This window comes from Siniperca chuatsi, linkage group LG6, assembly GCF_020085105.1.
Source record: "Siniperca chuatsi isolate FFG_IHB_CAS linkage group LG6, ASM2008510v1, whole genome shotgun sequence".
Classification (NCBI taxonomy): Eukaryota; Metazoa; Chordata; class Actinopteri; order Centrarchiformes; family Sinipercidae; genus Siniperca; species Siniperca chuatsi.
The window spans coordinates 20,727,097-20,749,699 of NC_058047.1; the positions used below are offsets into that span (position 1 = coordinate 20,727,097).

The window sequence follows — 22,603 nt, forward strand, 5'->3', positions numbered from 1 at the left end:
CCGTATATTTGTATGTATACAGTACAGCATGTACTGTACACATTTCTGTATGTGTGCCAGTTGATATAGCTGCTCTATTGCTCTTTGACAACCTGTATGTGAGTGTGTGTGTATATAATTTTATGGTTACTTTGTGTGTAGCTGCCCGCATGTTTACAGTGTGTATGCATGTATGAGCAACCTTGTGTCAGTGTGCTTATGTGTACTTATATGTATGTGAAAGCAGTGAGGCTTAATCCATCCCAGAGGAGTGCTTAGTGAGGGATGCGCTGTTTCTGCAGCATGGCTATCAAGGCCCTGCACGCAGCGCTCAATGGCATTTTGCTGATGGCTTTTATGGGTCGCAGCGGAGCTGCCAATGAGCAGCCTTGACACCGAAATGATGAAACTATGACATGAAATCAAGCCGGTGTCACCGTAGGTGTTGCTAGAGTAGCTAGTAGCTACTGTTAAAGGGAACATGCCAAAATGAATTACAGGCTGAATGCTGTATATGCAGAACATGGCTGTGGACTTCATGAGCAGCCTGGGCAAGCATCAAACCAGAATGTTTAACACTCATATTTGATTAAATGTTTTTCAGTCTCTGTAATCTCCTTTTCCATTCTTTAGTCATTCATTAGTCATATACACTATGTTTCAATAGAAGTCCATAATGCATTGCTTTGGTGTTGAAATTGCACAATAGGGAGCACTGGGTTTGATGGCTTTTTGGTGAGAACTACAGTATTGTTTTCTTAGCTTTGCTGTTTCCAAGCAACATCTCCGAAGTTGTGAGGGAAACAGCACTAATAAGCTACCTCATTAGGGCTGGTGCATGGTAGGCCTCAACTCTGTGGGTTAGCACGCAAACTTCAAAAGACAGCTGCAGCACATACACATAGGAGTGCTAATTTACTTTAGAAATTGGTAAACAAACTATTCTATCAACCCACATTTCTTTGTCAGTTGAAGGTGTGCTGGTGGAACCTACTAACTAGGTTCTGTCTGAAGTGGCTCCAGCGTTATGACAAAATACGTGTCCGTCTTCTCGCTGGTAATAACGCAGCACATAAAAGGCTCATTATTCAGGAGTTAATTTGGCAGGGTTTTCTCACCCTAAGGCTGTGCCAAACCTCAGACTCTCTCCCTCGTTGCCACTCCTACCACTGATCCCTTACTGTACACAGGATGGGAAGGAAGCCCTTAGCACACCTATACACAACAGGGCACACATATACTCTTATGTACTGTGCACACACACACACATACACATACACACACACAGACACACACATCCATACACACCATCTCATTAATGCAAACACAACCCTAGTTAGTTCCCTATATGTAATAAATTGGATTAAATTCCACTGGCTAAGCACTGTGATCTCTTAGGGTTAATTAATTTCATTCCATTCTGTCTGTGTTTTTTATGCTTGAACACATGCTGACACTGTTATTGTGCAGCATCCTGCTCATTGGAGAAGTATAATAGGCTTGTGAAGGAGGGAGAGGAAGCCACAATGTTTGGTATTCCGGCTACAAAGTGATTTTGATTCTTTCTTTCTTTCTTTTGACAAGGAAGTACGCTACAGTAGCTAGCTCTAATACGATGGATCCTTCCCCTCCTCACAGCGTCTCTCCAGCTCTTATCTTCCCCTCCAAATGAGAAAACCTGGATGGCTTCTCAGGGCCCCTGTTTCTGCCTGGATGCTATCTCATTTGGTTTTAATATATTTATCCATTCATTATTGTTCCCTTTTATCAGCCTGCTAATATTGTTCATAATTTGTCCTTATCTCCAAGCCTGACAGTCAAATTTACACTCCGGCTCAGCAGACAGATGGAGAAATGACCCTTTTCTAACCCCTCCTTCCCTAACTCCTCTCCTCCCTTCATTCCTCTCCTCCTCTCCAAACTCCAATGAAACATGACTGACAGCTTGCTGTATAAGTAGTTGTCATAGCAACCTCCTCATCCTTCTGACAAGTGCTTTCTTTCTCTATAGCACACTCTCTCCCTCTGTCACAATATCTCTTTCCTTCCTTCCATCTCCACTCTCTTGCTGTTGCAACGATTAAGAAAGAGACAGACAGAGGGAAAGATTTGAAAACCAGAGAGCACCTAAGGCAGTTAGCATGCTTTCCTTCCCCACATCACCCTCATTCCAATCCCTCCCCCTCTCAGTCTCCTCCCACCCTTTGCTTTCCTCATCCTCCCCACCTCCGAAAATGATTTACCAACTCCTATGGTACACCTCTTTCATCCATCCTGGCTTATCAAGGACTGCAGGACTGTATGCACATCAACTTACAGTATTGGCGCATGGTTCTCACTCTCCTACACATTCACTCTCACCTCCTCTCTCTCTCTCTCTGTCTGCTTCCCCTAGCTCTCTCCTTTTCTTTCTTTCTCGTGTTGCTCTAAAAACTCCTACTCTGCCCCATTGCTATTCAATAAGTCTCATTTCAGCAGTCTGCCGTGTTATCATGGAGCATACAGTAAAAGTCTCCAGTATACTGGATTGTGCTGCAGAAAGTATATACAGTATGCTGTATGAACGGGAGATCCTTCAAACTTCCAGTGGAATTAAACATTATGCAATAAAAGATATTGTGCAGAGATTTGGAGCACATTTATAGGGAAGGAATTACAGTTGTATTGTTAGTCAAGTGCTTGCCGTAATGGTCAGACTACAGCATGAAGAACTGATATATGAAATATTACTGATATAATTTGCTTTTGAGCAGTGACTCAAAGATTTCACACAAGGTCAATGCGCTCATACTGAAAAGCTTATATTGATTAGAAAGGGTTCAAATGGACCCAGTGATGTTCAGTATGTATAACCAGGCAGCACACTGCCATTTCATTATTCTGGAGTTTAATTTCCAATGCATTTATTCCAAACAAGCATCTGTTTAGTAAGAGTAAATTAAACATGATGGGGGGTGAATTTCAGGATAGGTGTGTCACAATGAAGTTGCATACAGTACTCTGCCACAATGAGCTGTAAATGCATCTTAATACCAGCATGCTGCACAGTTTTCGCAGTTAAATTGCTGGTGGTTATTAGACCCCTGAATTGTTTAGGTGATAACATTTCACTGTAAACACTACAGAGCAGAGAGTCACTCTTATTTGGGATGGTATTCATGTTGACTAGGCTCTGTTGTGAGGTAAATTAGAAAAAAACACAAATTGCTTGCCTTATTTTGTATTCATCTATACAGTATATGCCATTTACCACAGGTGAGTAGTTGTAACAGAAAGATGATTCAGCCGTTTTTGAAGGCTGCAAAAGAGAAAAGAGCAATCCAAAACAGCATTTGCTGCTCATCATGTTTTAACCTCTCAGCTTTACATGATGTTGTAGGGTTGTGTGTGACTGACAGTTCAACTCACTGAGCTAAAAACATGTTTCTATCAGAAACTCTTATCATGACTTACTATTAATTATGTAAAACACATTTGACATTGGCTTAATGGTCCAGTTCAAAGTAGCTTCCCTGTCCAATGAGTAAACCATCTTATATTAAGATGAGCAAATCAGGCAGTGGGAAGAGCTTAAATGGAGTCAAGGCCAAACACTGGTGTTTGGTTTTACCTGCATATAATGAAAGTTTACATATATGAGGAGAGAGACAACACTTTTTTTCCTTCATATATCATATAAACCCAGCTTTGCATTTCAGTGGAAAAACAAACAGATAAGCTGTAATCATACTGGTTAAAGTTGAGGTGGTGACACTGTTAGTTTTATATGTGTGTTTTTTGTGTCAGTGAGACTCCACATCCTTTTGTATTCTACTCTGAAAAACAAATATTAGACAGCACTAGTCTAAAGAATAGCTACCCTGAAGAAAAAGTCAATTCATTGTAGTTACGTGATTTAACAGTTAACAGTGGGACATGCAACTCGTCGTGTGTCTATTATGTGTGTGGTCATGGTGGGGAATCTGCCATCTCTAATCCTCTGTGTCAGGGTGTGAGAGGGTATCCTAGTTTATGCACATCATTTTTTCTCTTCCTCCCTTTCTCCCTCTTTTCCTCCCCCTTCAGATATTTGTAAATGACTGTCTGTTTTTTGTACTCTCTGTGTGTCTGTTTGCACACTGCCTATGCTGCAGTGTTGTAGATAAATTAGATAATATTTCTATTGGCGATGAACACAACACCTGAATTCCCAAGGTAGCATTTTAGTTCAGAGCAGCCACAGCAGAATCCTAGACGGTGGAACGGATCTCCTAGATGATCTGTTTTCATGCGTTGTTAGCTTGTTTTCAAAGCACACTCGCGTTGCAGAACATGCAACATCTCTCTCTCATCCACAGATGAGGAACTCCTACTAAATGCCACTGCTGTAAATATATAATTCATGGAAAATCACACTTTCTTACATTACAGTCAACTCCTGCATGTGTGTTCAGATTAGTACCTCTTCCAGACGTAATGCAAAAAGCCAGCACACTGAACATGACTCCAATGTGTAATGCTTTTGTGTAGCTCACCGTGAACAAATATTACACAGGAATGTGATATGAAGTGGCCAATGATCCTGTTATACTTGGAGTACTATAAATATTATTCCATTCAGCTGGAGGTGACGTACAAGTTAGCAATCTTTCACCTGAGAGATCAATGCGGTGTCGTATTTTAAGACATGATAAAGTGTACTTGTATAGCACCTTTCCAGTCTTCCAACCACTTAAAGCGCTCCACACACTACATATCACATTCACCCCATTCACACACATTCATACACTGATGGCAGATGCTAACTGCTCATCAGTCCAAAGAAACTAACCAATCATTTACACACACCGAAGGCACAGCCCTAGGGAGCAATGCCCAAGGACACTTCGACATGTGGGCTGAGGAAAGCCGGGATTGAACCACTGTTCTTCCGACATAAAGGTCATGCATTAATTCAAAACTTGTCAGATCCCCTTCAACTACTTGAAGAAAGGAGTTACAGCCAAAGTAGGGGCAGGAGGAACGCAAAGGGCAACTGTGGTTGCATGGGTGGTCCTGTGTGCTGTGTGTGGCTCTCCAGCTGTATACAGGAGCGTATATGAGATGTGGTCTGGCAGCATTCAGAGAAATGTATGTAGTCCAGCCCCCTCCTCGACTCATCTCCCACATCCAACCTCAGAATTTATATTCTCCCTCCAGCAAAAGGAAGGACCATCTTGGCCTTTCATTTTCCAGTTCAGAGCTTTCCTTTTTTTTTGCAGATAAATGCTCTCCAATCCACCCTGACAGATGTCACATTGCATCACTTCCATTTTGATACATAGCCTCTGATCCTGCCACTTGCAATAAGGAGCCAGCACCAGGGACACCCCTCCCTAGATAACGCTGTGACACGGGTGATTATTTTAAAGGTGCATCATTGGTGGTGCTGAGTGCTGATATCCTAGCTGCGTGCCATGTGCGCATACACTCGCTGCCTTGCCCACTGCAGGAATGTGGGTATTGGCTTCTGTCTGGGTCAGGGAACGACCACAACAAGACATACTCAGTAGTCGTCATAGGTCATAGGTCATTCTGACACTCCGCAATACCTCCATTTATGCCACTCTCAACCTCTTCACAGCAGCGGCCGCTAGTCCCGTCTCTCACTCAGTCTCTCCACTGTGACTTCACAGGTCAGCGTTGGAGAAACAGTCTGTACAAAGGGAAGGCTTTAGTGCTTCTGCTGCCAGCAGAGACACACTGCACTGTAGCATTAATCATACAAGGCCAGAGTACATCAGTAAACACAGTGTGTCAGGTCAAGGTAGAGATCAGATCCCACAGCATTTAACAAGACTCAATAGCATACACGCTATCTATTGAAAAGTCAGCGTTATTCATGGCATGTCTCCCAGCCTTCATTGCTCGCAGGAGAGACATGCCATTGTTCACTGAAGAGCATACTGAAATATTTCTCTGGCTACACAAAGAACACTGGATCAGCAGCAATTAGTAGAGTAAGAGAGAGATAAAGAGAGGAAGGGAGGTAGGCAGTTGAAAAAGCATGAGGGGGGAAAAAATGTAGAATCAGCGAGAGAAAAAGAAAAGCAGAAAAGAGAAAGAGATGAATAGAGAGGAAAGAGAGAGAAACCAAGGGAGAGAGTGGGTAAAAGAGAGAGAGCTGGAGAGAACGTGAGTTTACAGCCAGTACAGTGTGTTGTGCTTTTAAAGGACCAAAGACTTGCTCATTGTCTTGGGTCTCTGTGCCTTTGTGTGTGTGTGTGTGTGTGTGTGTGTGTGTGTGAAACCTCTTCATTAGTCTTCCCATTGCTCTTCCCTCCAGCCCTTGACCACTCAATATCCCCAACAGCTAAAGTATATGTGCCCATATGGGACTAAACCCAGTTATACTAGAGATTAAAATGATCAGTCTTGGGAAAGAAATAATACAATGTGACTCAAACTCAACCAGCGCTAAATAAACTAGACAGTTACTCTACTGTACCGAGGCCAAAAAGAGACTTCTTCTTAAATTATATCCTGTTCCACCAAAAATGATGAGGTTTCACTACTGTATTTTCTCAAATTGGTTTCATAATTGAGGTCAAAGTTATAATTTAACCTTTTGTCTTGCTGTTTGTTCCAGAAGACAGGAAGTTGTTTGTTGGGATGCTGAACAAACAACAGACCGAGGAGGATGTTTACCGCCTCTTTGAACCCTACGGAGTCATCGAGGAGTGCACGGTCCTAAGAGGTCCTGATGGAAACAGCAAAGGTAGGAGCCATGATACAGTTGTCAGCATTATTTAGATCACTGGCAGAGAAGTGACAGTGTGTGTGAGTGTCTATGTCAGTTGGGGTATGTAAAATATATGTGCCATATGCACCAGATATGGGTCATTGGTCACAATTACTAACATTTTTACGTTGCACTGTTTAATGTGCTAGTCGGCTGCAGCCAGTGGCAAAAAAGTTAAACCTAATGTATACTGTTTGATTGTTGTCTGACTTTCATAATTGGGAACTGTGCGAAACATTAAGTGGATAATTAGTTGATTTGATTTTCTTCTGTTGTTCAGTTTGTAGAGAAATTATTGTAATTTTTTTTGTAGAAGCAGGCCCTCAAAAATGTAAGTATTTTAAAATATTGTCATATTTTAAAGGGGATAATAATGTTTGAAGACAGACAGGAAAGTTTTGAAAGAGATAGGGATAATCTGTGATAAAATCCAAAGGCCAGATACAAAACCAGGACTCTCCACTTGCATTATAGTCACCAGCAACAAGACACCCAATGTCAGTAATTGTAATCTCATCAAATTAATAAAAAAAAATGCTAGTAATTTTAAAATGCTGACTTTTATCATCACAAACTCTTCCTCAGCATATTTCTCCTTTCATAAAAAAACTCCACTACAGCACATTACAAAGCCATGATTCCCTGTCCTCGTTTTTTTGCAGTGTTAATCTGGAGCATTTTTTCCTGTGGATGGGCTGCAGGCCCTTACTGTAACTTGGGTACTGCAGTGTTGATATCTTGCAGGCCTTTTTAAGATAGCCAAAAACTTTTGGAGAAATCATTTCCCTCTGACATGCAGCAAAGACCAAAGGGACTAGTGGTTTTTCATGTCTTTACAGCCTATTCCCCAGCCAGCGCTTATGGAAATTGTTGTGGATTTACGTATATCTAAGGGGGTTTTAAGCCAGAGCATTCTGACTCTGAAAGATGGATGTCAAAACAATTCAAATGTCCCCACTGTGAGGATGGCGGCGGCCATGGGAAGTTGCATTCCTCTTTGCGGCTCTGCAATATTTGTACTCTATATAAGTCAACTCTCCTGGTTCAAACATTGTTATCATATTCATCTTTATCCGTAAACTATGTATTAGTTTGTGATATTCTTTAAAAATATATATTTTCTGTTAAAAACCCAAATAAATAAAACATCCCAATCCCTTGCTGGCAAAACACAAAACCCTATTTGTACAGAATTATGTGCAACAATATAAATACTGTAAGTATGATAGCAGAATATTTTATGCTCCCTAGCTATTTCACAGGTTCAATTTCATAATAACACTCCTGTTTGGTTTATTTCAGTAAGGTAAAGGCAATGCATGGCTTGCAAAATATATTAAGAGTTAAATGCATAATTAAAGCGGCATATAGTTTCTACCACTGTAGCAAAGTCCTTGTTCAGGTCATGCCGAGCTCTAGCTCTTTTCAATCCATATCTCAATAGGGGGTAGTGGTTTGACAGCTGAATGGGCATCTCGATTGGCTGTTGTCCACAGGGGTAAGCCCATTAAGAGGGGAAGAATGGCAGGGCGGCTGGGTCAAGCAGGATAGATGATAAGAAGAATAAAGTATGAAAGATTAAATAAGAAGAGAAAAGAAACTTAAATGAAATGAAATTAGGTGAAATAGGGTATAATTATAGGAGGGCATGGTGGCTCAGTAGTTAGTATTGCTGCCTCACTGCAACAGACCCAGGTTCGGTCCATACATGTTTTGTGTGGAAAGTTTAAGAGGGTTGTTTTTGTTCATTTGTGTTTCCACTGTCCTCTTCAAGTTTGATGAACTGACTCCAGAGACATGCAAGAGCAGTGGATTGGGCACTGTATGATCTGCACATGTGTATCATTGAGAATGTGTTGTTGCACCCAGTGCATCCAGGAAAACACCTGGATAAAGACAGTAAATGGATAAAGTATAATTAATATTTTAACATAAACTAACATTAATATTGTTACTTGTTATGTAGTTGTGTGAGTGGACCATGTTTACTTAGGCATGGTGACATAGGGACACCATACTAGTCCTGGAAATGGATTATAGTATGTTTATGTTTTAAGAAGCATTAGCATTTGTCAAGTCAAGCAGTTAGTACCACAGTACTGAGAATTGTCGTTCTAAAGGAGACAAAGTGTACAGCTTTGAATCAATTTGTGGAATATTTTTCAAGTTTTCCAGTTCTAAAAGGGGGCTATACTTCAGTTTAATAACTGAATAATTCATTTGCAACAGCTCACTTTGTGAATTTTCAACTTGTTTTCACTTAATCTACTCCTCACAATATTCCTCAAGGACATTAGAGCTAAGAGTGTTGGTTCTGTGGTTTCTGGCCATTGGACAGACATCTTCATATTCACAAATATTGATCAGAACATCCTGTTGTGGGAACAATAAACTGTACTGAGTTCTCAAATGGAGTGGTTTTCTATTTGAAAACATTATGAGTTTAGTTAGTATTTAATATGCACAGACAGGCATGTGGTGCTAAATAGCATGCTTTTGTGCTTCATCAGTGCAATCTTTAGCCCTGCAGCTTCTGCCTGCTTGTCTGCCTGCCTAATGCCCGGAGTAGGGCAGCCTGCTGTGCAATGAGAGCCTCTCACTGCACAGTGATTTCTGTGGTGTCAAATATAATTCAACATCCTTTGTTCATATACCGTAGGCTTTTAAACTCACTCGATTGATTATATTTACTGTATGTATATGCTGTGTGTGTGTGTGTGTGTGTGCCTGTGTGTGCACCTGCGTGCGTTCTGTTCTCTCTTCCAGGCTGCGCCTTTGTCAAGTTCTCCACACATACTGAGGCTCAGTCTGCAATCAGTGCCCTCCACGGCAGCCAGACCATGCCAGTGAGTACAGCTCTCTACCTCACACATAAAAACATAGAAACAAACACACACCACGCAACATCCATCGCATGCACAACACGTACACACAGACCACAGTCACAATAGTTTTGTGCAGTCCACCTCTCTTGATTAAGAGGTGTAAACTCGTAGTTTGGAACTTACCTCCAACTTCAAGGTTTTAATCAATTTATAGAAAGTGCAACCATCCTCATAAATATCCCAGCTTTACAAACAGGCACAACCAGAAATAGCCTCCTGTCTCTTTAATTAACATGGTACTTTAAAAAAAATCCAAATCTAATTTCCAGATAAAACTGTTTAGAATGATAATTGAATTTTGGGTGAGTCATCAATCAGTAGTTCTGCTTGCATAATCAGTGAATATAACTCCAGTGTGAGATTACATTTGCTCGTTATGTAAGCACACCGTGTCCTCTGAATTCTCTCTGTATTGGATTTATTATGAGTGCAGAAGCTGTACTGCTCATTTGTATGTGTCTCATGTTTAGGCATGGTCCCTGTATACCTGATGGTGTCAAAATAAAAGCTACTTACTCTGCACTCCAAACCTGAATAGAGTTATTCGCCATGACATCCGGCGAGCGGACAGAGAGTCACGTCCTATATTATACAGTGGCTTGAAGTATACTCTGCTTTTATCCTCATTTTTGTTTCGATAACTCTCGCCTCAGAGAAGCAGGGACCCTGAACTCTCTCCCACCCTATCTCACAGATGTTGTGTTTCACTGTATGATTTCATTATTAATGGTTGCCAATGTGTGGCTCAAGAGAGGAAAGCAGAGAGAAGCACTAGAAGCCAGCTGTGCCATTGTGGCGTAACCTCCGAGTCTATCTAAGTGCAAATGACTGCAGGTCATGAGGAAAGACTCTGGATGTCCATTCTCCATAGATACCCTCCTTCTCTGTTGCTCCATCCCCCTATCTCTGCTAGCTCTCTGCCCTCACTCGTCTCTCTTTGGCAGCCTCTCGGGATATTAGGCAATAGACTTGTTTACTCCACCTTTCACCACATTGGCTGCTGAATTATTCATTTGACTATAAGCAGGGGGCAGAAGGGAGGGGGGGAAGAGTTGGAGAGAGAGTGAGAGAGGGGCAGAGGGAGAATGAGTGAATGGACAGGATTCATACCTCCTGCTCTGGTAAATTGATTATAGAAATCTGATCAGCATCTCATATCCTGTGGCTGCTGGAGGAGAGGGCACAGTGTGCCTGCCTCGCTGAGATTAGCAGACCACCGGTGGACCATTACGTCTTGGCAGGACAGTGCTATTCAGAGCACAGTGTCCATCAATGTAGCAAAGATCCTGGAAAAAACCTTGGACCATACATCCTGTGTCCATTTGAGTTCATGTTGGTTGCAGTTGAGTCACAGCTGGAAAAATAAGTCATGCACAAGTACATTGATGGAATGAACAAACAAATAATCTTTCATTTACAACACTTAGAAAGGCCATTGACAGCTACAATACAGGATAACTGTTATAAACAATCACCTCATTCCTACTTCTCTAGGGCTAATAGAAATGATTAATTGTTCTAATGAACTAAGACAGACTGAGCTAGCATATGTGTATGTGTGTACATTTTTGTGGCCACACCAAGGCTGTGGCTGTTGAGCAGACTCAGAGAGATGACCATAAATAAAGCCCAGCCAATAGCATCGTTAGCTGAGGTGTTGAAGTGCACCGAATATTAACACTGCCACTAATTACAGTTTGACAGATCTACTGCCAATCCCCCAAAGCTTGAAGACTGGCTTCTTAGAGTTTATCAATGTGCACACACACGCATACATAAACGCATTTGTGTGCATACATAAGCATCTACAAACAGAAGCACTTTGTGGCTAGCACATTTGCATGAGCATACACACACACACACACACACACTTTCTATATTGCTCCTCTCTCTGTTTCACTGTCACATGCTCGTACAGCCACAGGCTAGGGTCAAAGGCTCCCTGAGTGATCTTATTTTCCAGCTCGGAGGACTTGAGCTGAATACATTTGTGTTATTCATGTAGAGGGGCAGTGGGCATTTTGTATGTTATTGTATGTGTGAGTTGGGAAGGAAATAGAAAATCTGCATGACGTGCACATATGTAGAGATGTGTGTACATTAATGACAGTCAGTGCATGCAAAAATATACTTTATGCATGTATACGTATGTGGGAGCATATATACTTCTGTGTATTCATCTGTGTAGTGATGGACACCAAATGAAAAATGATCTGCCAATAGCTAACTACGACATAATGTCACTGTGTGAACGATGATGGCAAGATAGCATAAGTGGATGAATTATAGGAGTGCATCGGCAGGTCACATATAAGACCTTGGCTGGATCTCCATCACACCCTAACCCGTCATATTTCAAGCATGCATACCTCCGCCTCCCATACACACCACCACCATCCCTCAGCCTCAGCTATTACACACACACACATGCACACACACACTGCCACAGTTCAGGATATGAGTGGCTCAATTAAACATTTAAACGCTAGAGCTGTAAAGCAAATTGCTGGGATTCAGCAGGGCTGTGTAGGAAGTAAGTCCCGGGACAGAATTACACCGAGACGGGGGGGTGCGGGTCAGGTCCATAGAGCCGTGCAGATTTTTCTCCCTCCGAATCTGCGTCAGCTCGGCCTGGGTTTTAGGCTGTTTCAGCTGACACAGGGACTGAGATAGAAGCATTGGACCAGGATGATGGAAGGATAAGAGCAGAACAAAGGAAAGCAAATGAGGTAAAGTTTTCATAGAAGAGAGAGCTGGATGATTGAGAGTGAACAGAAGAGCAAAGAGGGTTAAAGAAAAAGCATCTAAATGTGATTCCCCAGCTGCTGAATCTTCTCTATTACTTCAGACAGAGAACACACACATGAGAGTGCCATGAGTGCCCGGTTTTGATAGTCAACAAGTCACATTGTTTTAATGTACAGATCAATATGTCACTGCCTTGAATAATAATAAAATGAAAGGTGGAAAGGCAAAAAAAAAGCAGCAGATACTAGAGTATATAAATGCTGGTTTAAGTCAGAAAACAGTAATGATCTCATTGTGTATTCAATGAGATGCAGAGTTTTAATGTCAGTATTTCACAAGGATGATACATCTTTGTGTTGCTACTCATTAAACAACGTTCTGCCTTTATATTTTTAAGTTATTGTTTAAGACCTGTCATTTCCCCCACAAGTATTTCTCCCCAAGCAATTTACATTCTAATAACCTAATAGATTATAGTCATCCATTATTTTACTAGCCAAGCTCAAAGAGGATGTGTATTTATATGATTCCATGGGTGGTAATGCCTTATTAGTACAATAAACATGGAATAGTATCATGCAAAAGACATCAATTATAAGCTATATACTGTAGCACTTAACTGTATGTGCAGCGTCAATATAGTACTCAGTGGGGGAACAATAAATAAAAAATAATAATAATAATAATAACAAAAAAAATTGTTTTATATAAAGGTATGTGAAACTCACCATAGCCTCAAAACTAATATGTCAAATGGTGTTCAGCTGGCAGATGATATGCACATGCTATACATTAGTGTTCTTGAGGGAACCCTCTGGTCAAATTAATTTGTAATATTAAGTCGTAACGTTTTGAATACAAAATTGTTTTTAATCTATGGAATATGATGCCATATGTTGTGGAGAAATGGGCAGCTTTAGTGGCAATTCTGATTAAAAGAGGCAGTTTTTATTTTGCAGGTAGTGATGAAAAAAATGTCTGTTTATCAGAAAGACGGGATGGATATCTTAATTTTTGTTTTTGTGCTAGCACTTGAATGGACTGAATCATAGTATGACGAGCACATGCAGGCTGGAACACCATTAAGGCATTCACCATGTGACATTTTAAACCAATACAGCTACAGTATAAATTAATACAGGACACAGGGTCAGTCTTCCTTCTAACTTTACCCTGCACTAATGCAGGCCGGCATATGTTTAAAGTTTAAGAAGTATGGAATGTATAGCTGGGCGTGCAGCTTGGACAGACATCAAGCCTCCTTGGCAATGAGAAGGAACTATAAGGAGGAAGACTTTACTTTTGGTTCTGTGGTGCCTTTTTTATCCTCCCTGTTTAACTCCCCTTCCTTCAGTGGCTCTCTAGGCAGCTGGGAGCCGCCTGGTGGGGGGATTCTGCTCACACTGCAGCTTAAAAATTTAATGAGACTTTTACTTCACACTTCATCCTCCTCTCTTTATAGCAATGGAGATTCTGCTCACTGATATTCTGACAGGCCTAGCTGGGAAAACCTGTGAGATAAACAAACGTGGCAACGGATGCTTAGCCAACAAGCCATACGATTCAGGTGTCCTAAGGAGAACCAGTGGGAGGGCAAAGTCAGTGTATAGACCTCCTTGAAAAAAGCTTTGCAGAGAGCAGGACATACATGCTGAGTATGAAAGAGCATGGCACAAGGCTCTTTTACAACCAGACAGGTCAATTCACATTAAACCATGTTTCTATTATTCAAGCAGGCACACTCCAGTCTAGTTGGTGGTGGCTGAGGTGAGTTTCCCCCCTTCACTCTGAAGCACTTTGAGTATCAAGATACAGCACTATATAAATGTAATCTATTAGTATTAGTATTATCATTATTATTACTAGTTATAGTTGGAAAAGAGGTTGACTTCACTGTTCCATTTTAATATCCTCAGATTCTAAAACTCAGCCTCCCCCAAAAAATTTGAGAAGCAGAGCAGCAACACGCAGCTCTCATTATCAAAGAGGGTAGGCCTTTAATAGCTTTTTTAACTGTGAGAGGGAGTTAAAATATTTAATATGTACTAGCACATCTCCTCTGTATTCTTGTCCTGCCCTGTCCTGGACTCTCCCAAAGTTAAACCTCATAATAAAGTTAATGATGCAGATAGTAAAAAGCTGGACAGACACAACAGACAAACCCTAAACCTGCAACTCTGTGCCAAAGTTAACCTTGAAGTGACTGAGCATAGTCTTAATATATAAGATGTTGCTTAAGAGATTAAGAAACAGAAAGTACATCTCTTATAGATTATGTTGTTTTATCTCTTGTTTCTATCCTGTTTATTGTAGAATCATAAACAGCTCTCAATGACCAGGAAAAGTGTTGTTCCAATGTGGCAGGATGGCACATACAGTAAGAAGCAAAACAAATAATCACTCAGCTGGCCAGAGTATATATGTCAGCCAGCTTGACAGTCTGACAATTAGTCTGTCAGCCAGTTAGCCAACCATCTAGCCAACTAGCCTGCCAGTCAGTCAATCACTCAACTGACTAGAAAATCAGCCATTTAGTTTAGCAGCCAACTAACCAACTGGACACTCACCTACAATCCTTCAAACCTGTGATTCAACCAGCGAACAAGCCAGGAGGAGAGGGCTCGGGGGAATATTGAGAAAAAGGGGGGAGATGGAGACAGGAAGAGGATAAAATCTATATGCTACAGTCGAAAGGTCCAGTGCCTGTCTTTAAACATCTCTTGCTATTTGCAGATGTTTTTATTAGCAGAACTCCTGAGACCCCCCTCAGGGAAAAATGCAAACAAAGGAAAATAAAAACTTGAATGCATTATGTAATGATGATATTATAGCTAGCATTACAGTTTTCATTTATAACTGCTTGCCTATAGTCCAACACAACTCCTGCCAGGTTTCACCCACATCCAACCAAACCAAGAAATACCCCTTTAGCGCTTTTAAAGCCCCAACCCCCAACCTTCAACCTTCAATCCAGGCACTTCACCAGTCACTATTGTTATTGACAATCTTGCATCAATTTCATGGGGCCTCTTATTGTGACTGACACACAACCTTTCTACACTGTCAGATCAGAGTAATATTTCGGCCTTTTATGTGGATCGATTGGCCAGTTTGGGGCGCAGAGGGGAGGAGAGGCGGAGCACACAAAAGGTCAACTGTAGCGCTAAATCATTTGAAGATTCTTAATGAAGGGTGTGTGGCAGACACACCTGCTGTTTCATTATTGGGCTGCAGAAAGAGGTAATAGTGTTGATGAGGGGATGGATAGCCAGCGCCTCAGAAAGGAAGAGGGAGGCTAAAACAGAAGGACAGAATGAGAGAAACTGCCCTAAAAAGCAACATTTTCTTTGAAGAACACTTTCACCAAGGTCAATAGGAACCATTGCCAATTGTAGCTCTTATTTCAAATCATTGTGCATTGCAGATCTTTTAACCTTAACTGTGGGAGGGAGTACCAAGGTATACATATATATATATAAAGTAAATATAAAGTATTTATGTCATGCACAGTGAGGCTTCTTTGCCCCAAGTTACTTTGTACATATGTTAAACACTGATTGAAGGAATGAATGGTTTCTGTCCACACATCTGCCTACTTAATGAATGAACAGAGCTGTTCTCTCAATAAGTAGAATATTTTTATTCTTCACATATCTCTTTTAGATTCATGTTTATGTATGCCAGCCACAAAATAAGGAGGCACGATTTTCCGCAATAATACAAATGTGCAATGATGTTGCATCTCGAATGCAAAAAAAAAACCTGACATGCAATTAGAGGAGCTTACTAGATATTGATGTTAACAGCAATTGTTGTTGCTAATGAACACAGAATACTAAGAAATCAGAAATAATAACCAATAACATTCTTCATGCTCTTGTATAAGCCTTTTGTTAGGGGCTGTCTCTGAATATGTGGAAATTTAAACAGTCACATATGCAAATTATTCCTGAAGTGGCTCAAAGCCTTTTGAGGATAGAGGATGAGATGCTGTTAGACTGTGATCCTACTGTTGGGTTAAGGGTTAAGTGTCCACGCTCTCTGATTTTCTGTTCTCTCTACCACCTTAGGGTGCTTCCTCTAGCTTGGTGGTCAAGTTTGCCGACACAGACAAGGAGCGCACCATCAGACGTATGCAGCAGATGGTTGGGCAGTTTGGCATCTTCAACCCAGCCATCGCCCTTCCCTTCAGCACCTACAGCTCTTACGCACATGCGGTGAGTTGGAAAACACACACACACACACACACACACACGAACAACTCAAACATTAAAGTCTTACATACACATATGACTGGCTGATTACATATACTATGCAGTAGATACATGTAGGAATGAAATTTCAATAGATGCAAGAAACCATCACAAGGGTTTCTTACAACGGGTTTTGCAACGTTAGTTAGCCGCAGTAGGTAGCTGTTTTCAGCAAAAAGTTCTAAAAACCTACTGTATGCTTTCCCTCAGGAGTTGGTGGAGAGCAAACAAGAGTGAATATTGGGCTTCATTCATCAGTAGCCAGAAACATTCTAAATGAATCCTAATGTTGCTCCGTATAAGCCAATGTTTGCTAACAAGTTTGCCATATTAACCTAAAAGGTTGTGTTAGCTTGTTTCTGCTGCCCCCAAGTGGCCAAAAATGTATGTTATTGCGGATTTAAATGCATGATTCTCATATCTTTTATTCCACCAAACTTGGCAACATAATGAGTCTGGGAAGCCCTCCAGTGGAAGAATCAAACCCCTCCTGTGGATCCAAACCTGGGACAGTGCAATGAATGGACTGAAAGCAACATATAGGCTGCACTGACCTTCATCAGGATTGTTTCCTTTTTATACAAAATGTAACTATAAAACCTATACAATCAGAGTAACTTGAAAGATCACATACAAATGTTACACATAGTGGCTTTTAGCAAGTATTTTGATTTTATGATGTGACTGCAGCAAGTGATGCTGTCCCCATGTTTGCTCATTAGTACCAAACACATAATTTTTGTTTGACCTGTAATCCCCTTTGAGTAGTTCAGTGTATTGCTGAGGTAGGGCCACTAATGTGTTAGAATTCACATCCCACATGGGACACACAATTTAACAGTTTTTTTGCCTTTAGCTTGGCTGTAATTTGGTCCTAGCAGACATCAAATATTTTAACACAGGATATCTGCCACTGAAATATGTCATTTCTAACTGTTCTAGTAATTTCAGTACACAGAGAGACTTTTTGTTTTTTCTGTGTTTTGATACCTCTTGGTAGACATTGTCGTAAGTGAAAATTTGCTTGCCAAACTATCATCCCTTCTATCAGCACCACTTCTTCCTCCTCTCTTCCTCTTGAGCAGTGCTGCTATGCCATTACATTCAGGCTTTCACTACCCACAGCACGTAGGCACACACACATTTAGTTAGCTTGTACCCTCCAACCCCTTCATCAGCTTCCCTCTGCCCTCCTACCCCAGCCCACCGTACTACCCCCTCAGGGCATGGCACCATACACACACAGCAGACCCCTGGCTCTTTGATGACTTCAGACAGCCTATGCAGCCCCTCTCACCATGCGCCCCCTCTACCCTCTATCACACTGCTTCTCTACCCTTCCCCTCTCCCTCCCCCAGTCCCTCCCTCTGGGCCCATGAGATGCTTCAGGGGCCACAGTTGACTCAGAATATTCCACGGGCAACTTATCTGCACACAAACTTTCTTCTTCCCTGCTGAGGCAGAGCACACGCACACCCTCACGTGCGCACACATGCACAACCTACTTGAAGCAGGCTAAAATGAATTTAAGAAAAGCTTTCCATGCAGCGCTGAGATAAAAACCTGGACCTCTATCACAACACACTGCATAAATACACATAAACATCCACAGAGTATTTATTTACAGAGAAGGAGAAACACAAATTAATTTCTTCCTGTACTTATTTGGATGTCAAAGTTATATATTTTTTGCTGTTTCTAAATGCCAGGATTAATTGTTGACATTAGCCAGGTCTTGGGGGCTTATCCATTTCCCTCATTTTCACATCACAGCCATGGGACCCAGTGTGAAATGTGCAAATTGACCATACCAGAGTAATTGCGAGGCCATCTCTTGTGCTCTCTCCAGTAAAACTCCCACCTTCATTACCATTCATGAAATGCAGTCCTTTCCTGGGAAATGTGGAGAAATGCAAATGTTTAAGGGGTGGTGGAGGCAGTGGTGGTCTGCGGGGAGACCATTGTGCCCCGCTCAGGTTGGCTATGACTCTTATTTACTGTGGCAGAGACCCGTGTCGACTCATACAGACGCACACAAGAGTGTACACACTCGCACGCACCGCAAAGCAAATGTTCTTTCTTTCTCTCATCTCTCTCTCTCTTATACACACATATAATATGACAAAGAGCAGGATGATACTAGGAAATTGAGTTCCGAGTGAAAGTAACAAGGGCACGGGGGATACTTCAGCATTAGAGAGAATCAATTACCATTAAATCTAAAGGGGAAATTGCACGTATGTGGTTTCTCGACACAAAGATTACACATAGCATGAATGATGTTAGTGAAGGTGAAACTCTCCTTGTATTAGTGTTATGAATCACAGTGACTGTGGATGCCATGCACCTGCATATAATGAATTTAGCAAAATAAAGCAAGTCGGTGGAGAAACTCTGAGGCAAGGCAACCTTGGAGATAAACTCACCCCAACTTTTGATAAAGTAATGAGTGCACAAGAGACAGTAATGGATTATCAGCGAAGCTCTTGTTTTCATATCTCGCTAAAGACTTATTTAATGAGTCTAAATACAGGTTCAGACTGCTATGTACGTAATAATGTGGTATAAAGATAAATATTAGTTATCTTTAGTGTAGGTGTCCAGCTTGTGCAGCAGTTATGATTCCATTACAGTCATTGGTGCTGGCTACATGCACATGGTATGCAGCCTTGATTCTCCTGTAGCCACCGGGCATGTGCTGAAGTGATACGATGAATCTTTCTTTACGGCAAGATAAACTACAGATATTACCCCTAGACAAAAAACCTGCAGTGACAGAAAAAGGACTTTATCTCCAAAAACACACTATACGTTCACCCACTCTCTATATACACTGGCCAAGAGAAGAGGAGGTGGCACAGTATAGAAGACAGACATGGGGAGAGATGGTATATATAGCTATAACCAGAGAGTACAGTAAATGGTAAATTCAAAGAGCTACCTCTCCACTACAGCAGTGGATAGGATTATAGAGTTGAGCTGACAGCCAGTAAATTGGATTTTAGTCAAACCAGGAGAAGGAGGGGGCTCTGAACACAAATTGGAGGGGTACAACACTGACAACATATGCCAAAAAATGAGAAATGTGCCATTTTCACGATTGACACAGACACTGGTGTGCTCTGACAGGAGACATCCTATTTGCAAAAAGGTGATTTCATAAAACACAAGCCGAAGGAGAGCGAGAGTGAGATTCCATGTTTCATTCCAGTGTTAGTAGTGAGTGATAATAGTTCTCCCATGAATCGCTGAATGCGAGTAATAAAACCAGCTTTTATTACCTTTTGTATTTCCCCTTCAAGACACAAACATCATATTTGTACACGATTAGATTTGATTCAAGTCACTTTTCTTCCTTCGTCTACCAAAGCCTCTTTGTGAAGACAGCCATTTTAGCTTCCCTTGGTCTCTTCAGTTGGAGGACTACATGCTGTGTCAGAGGACGAGAAACAAGTTTTAGATCTAAAGGCACCACCAGCACCGTGCCCCTCTTGCCTCCCTAAAAGATGCATTAGACTGAGTGTGCGATAGATAAATGAGAGGAGAGAAAATGGTTTAACTTGGTGCTAATAGTGACAATGTGTGGGTGGATGAGAGGGAGGATGATGACTGTAAACTCACATTAGGAAACATCTCCCCCTGTTGGAGGGACTCACATTCAAACAGAGCCTTTTGCAACACAGCACACATTAGAAATGATGGTAACAGATTACTGCATCATTTGACTGTGCTGTAAACTGCCTGCGCACATACACACACCAGCATGTATGTGGCCTGGTTTAGCTGTATTATACTTGTGAGGACAAACTCTACACACACAAACACACACACACACACACATACGTACACACAACAAAGTGCATAAGATGGAAAAACCTATTAAAATCTTTCTGTGGAAATACAGCCTGCTAGCATGGGGGTAACAAATGAGGCCCTTGAGCTTCAGTCTTCTGTCTTCAGTCTTTTAGTTCACCTCATTGCCCTACTGTCTCCCCCTCTCTCTCATTTTTTCAACCTTTTTCACCCTCTCTCTTGCTCCATCTTTGCCTCTCTTTGTCTCTCTCTCGCCCCCTCTCCCTCCATCCCCGGCTGGCTGGGCTATAAGGGGTCACATGTGACAGTGCTGAGAGTCAGCGAGTCACAGAGCAGCGCTACAGAGATAATTGCCATGTGATAAAGAGGTGATTGCCTGCTGGCACCAGGGGAGAGTAATGCCATCAGGTTGCAATAAAAAAGCAGATGTCTGACACTAAATGAATGCTGCTGGAGCTCGGGCAACTTTCTTTGCTCCCTTTTATCTCACGCACTTCTCCTTTGTCCCCCTTGTTTCTGTCTGCCTTTTCTTCCCTCCTCCTTTCTTTTCAAGAGGAAGCAGAAAAGGTTTGCATCTGCCATGATGAAGACTCAGTTCTGCTCATTCTCCACCAGACACATTTGCTATCTGCTGCGTAATGCATAAATAAAGAGACAGGAATGGCTTTTGAATATAATGCCTTTGAAATTTTGAAAAAGAAGAAAAAATCATATACATATGAAAAGTAAAATGGAACCACTTTGAATATCTCTGTCAACATAGCCACTCTGCTTTCTGCTCTTTATTTATTTTTTTTATCAGAGCCAGTTTGTATTAACCACTGCATTCCAACATAATTACATGCTTGGGTTTCCAGTGCGCTCCATTTTAATTTGGAACGAAGCATCAATGAATGCCGAAGTTGTTATCCATGACAATCTGACGGATGGCATTAAGGATTGCATTATCTAAGACATGCATTGGGAGAGAGGCTAGTATTCTGGAGTCGCTAGTATTCACACCCACACATACACCCATTATTTCTCCACCCAGGCCTGAAGCTTGTATAAGGCCACATAGCCTACAACGAATAGGCTGCAAGCTTATTAGAATCTGCCCTAAGTCCCCAGTCCTCACTGAAAGCAGCGAGCAGAGTCCAAGAAAAGACAAAAAAACAGTGAGTGGTGTGACAGTGTATTTATTCTGTAAGCCCAGTCAGACCCTTCATCCTGAAGTCCAACCCTATTCACATCCTAATAGGGGGGCAGTCACAGCATTGCCAAAGCAAGGGAGCCCCAGATCCTCTAGACCTCTTTGTTTGCTTCTGTGTCATTGCTTTTGTTTAGTTTCTTGTCCCTTGCTGTCTTTTGCAGCTATGCCCCCTTAAAGGCTCAATTCATCTTATTTGGAAAGGAATGGATGAACCCCATTTGTCACATTGAAATTATGCAAATGACAAAAGGTGTTAATAGATAGCAGTGGCAAGACATGTGGCTAATGGATGAGATGCCAGCACTGGGCATTCTGCAGCGGGACAGCAGCTTTCAGGTTACCTGACAGGGTCACTGAAGGAAAATAATTGGCTTTTCGGTTGCAGGGTCCCCATGCAAATAGAAGCAGAGTGGCATTCTGTACCTCCACTGTCTCACAACATCGTCATTAGCATTAGTGCCAGTGGCAGAGGAGTTTGATTTCTGCTTATACGAGTCATTCTCAGGCCATGGCCATCAGCAGCTCCACTGACACATAGCGGCTATGCGGTATTAAACAGATGCAGAGACAGGAGTAAGAGGTTGGTCCAGCGGTGTTTGTATTCCTATACCACACAGGTCTGCATAACTACATAGCCTGCAAAAGATTGTTGATTCCCTAGATAAACCCACTGGTTCACAAGCTGCAAAAGCCATTGTACAATGATAGATTTTCTTCTGAATTAAGCATTCAGCATGTGGTTTGCACAGGGAGAATTTAAGCTGTGAGTGCGGAAACTCAAATAGTCTCTATCGCTCTTCATGCATGTTGTGTGTGTTTGTGTGTGTGTGTGTCAGTGTGTGTGTGTGTGTGTGTGTGTGTGTGTGTGTGTGTGTGTGTGTGTGTGTGTGTGTGTGAGCGCAGTGCAGGGCAACGGTGCATGTGAGCATATCCTATGCATATGAATAAACACTCTGTGGGCTGCATTTGATGG

General features: G+C 41.7%; 1 protein-coding gene across 8 annotated transcripts in view; it reads left to right on the top strand.

The window, feature by feature from the left end:
- The window catches only part of celf5a (cugbp, Elav-like family member 5a), a 176,511-nt gene that overhangs the window by 135,999 nt on the left and 17,909 nt on the right, over positions 1 to 22,603 (top strand). For 5 of the 8 annotated variants that reach the window (XM_044199549.1, XM_044199551.1, XM_044199545.1 and 2 more), the window contains exons 4-6: positions 6,587 to 6,715; positions 9,506 to 9,585; positions 16,443 to 16,589. In XM_044199549.1, the coding sequence (XP_044055484.1) occupies positions 6,587 to 6,715; positions 9,506 to 9,585; positions 16,443 to 16,589 (356 nt within the window). The remainder of the gene's footprint in view (positions 1 to 6,586; positions 6,716 to 9,505; positions 9,586 to 16,442; positions 16,590 to 22,603) is intronic. The other 3 variants (XM_044199550.1, XM_044199553.1, XM_044199546.1) reach the window with 1 other exon arrangement.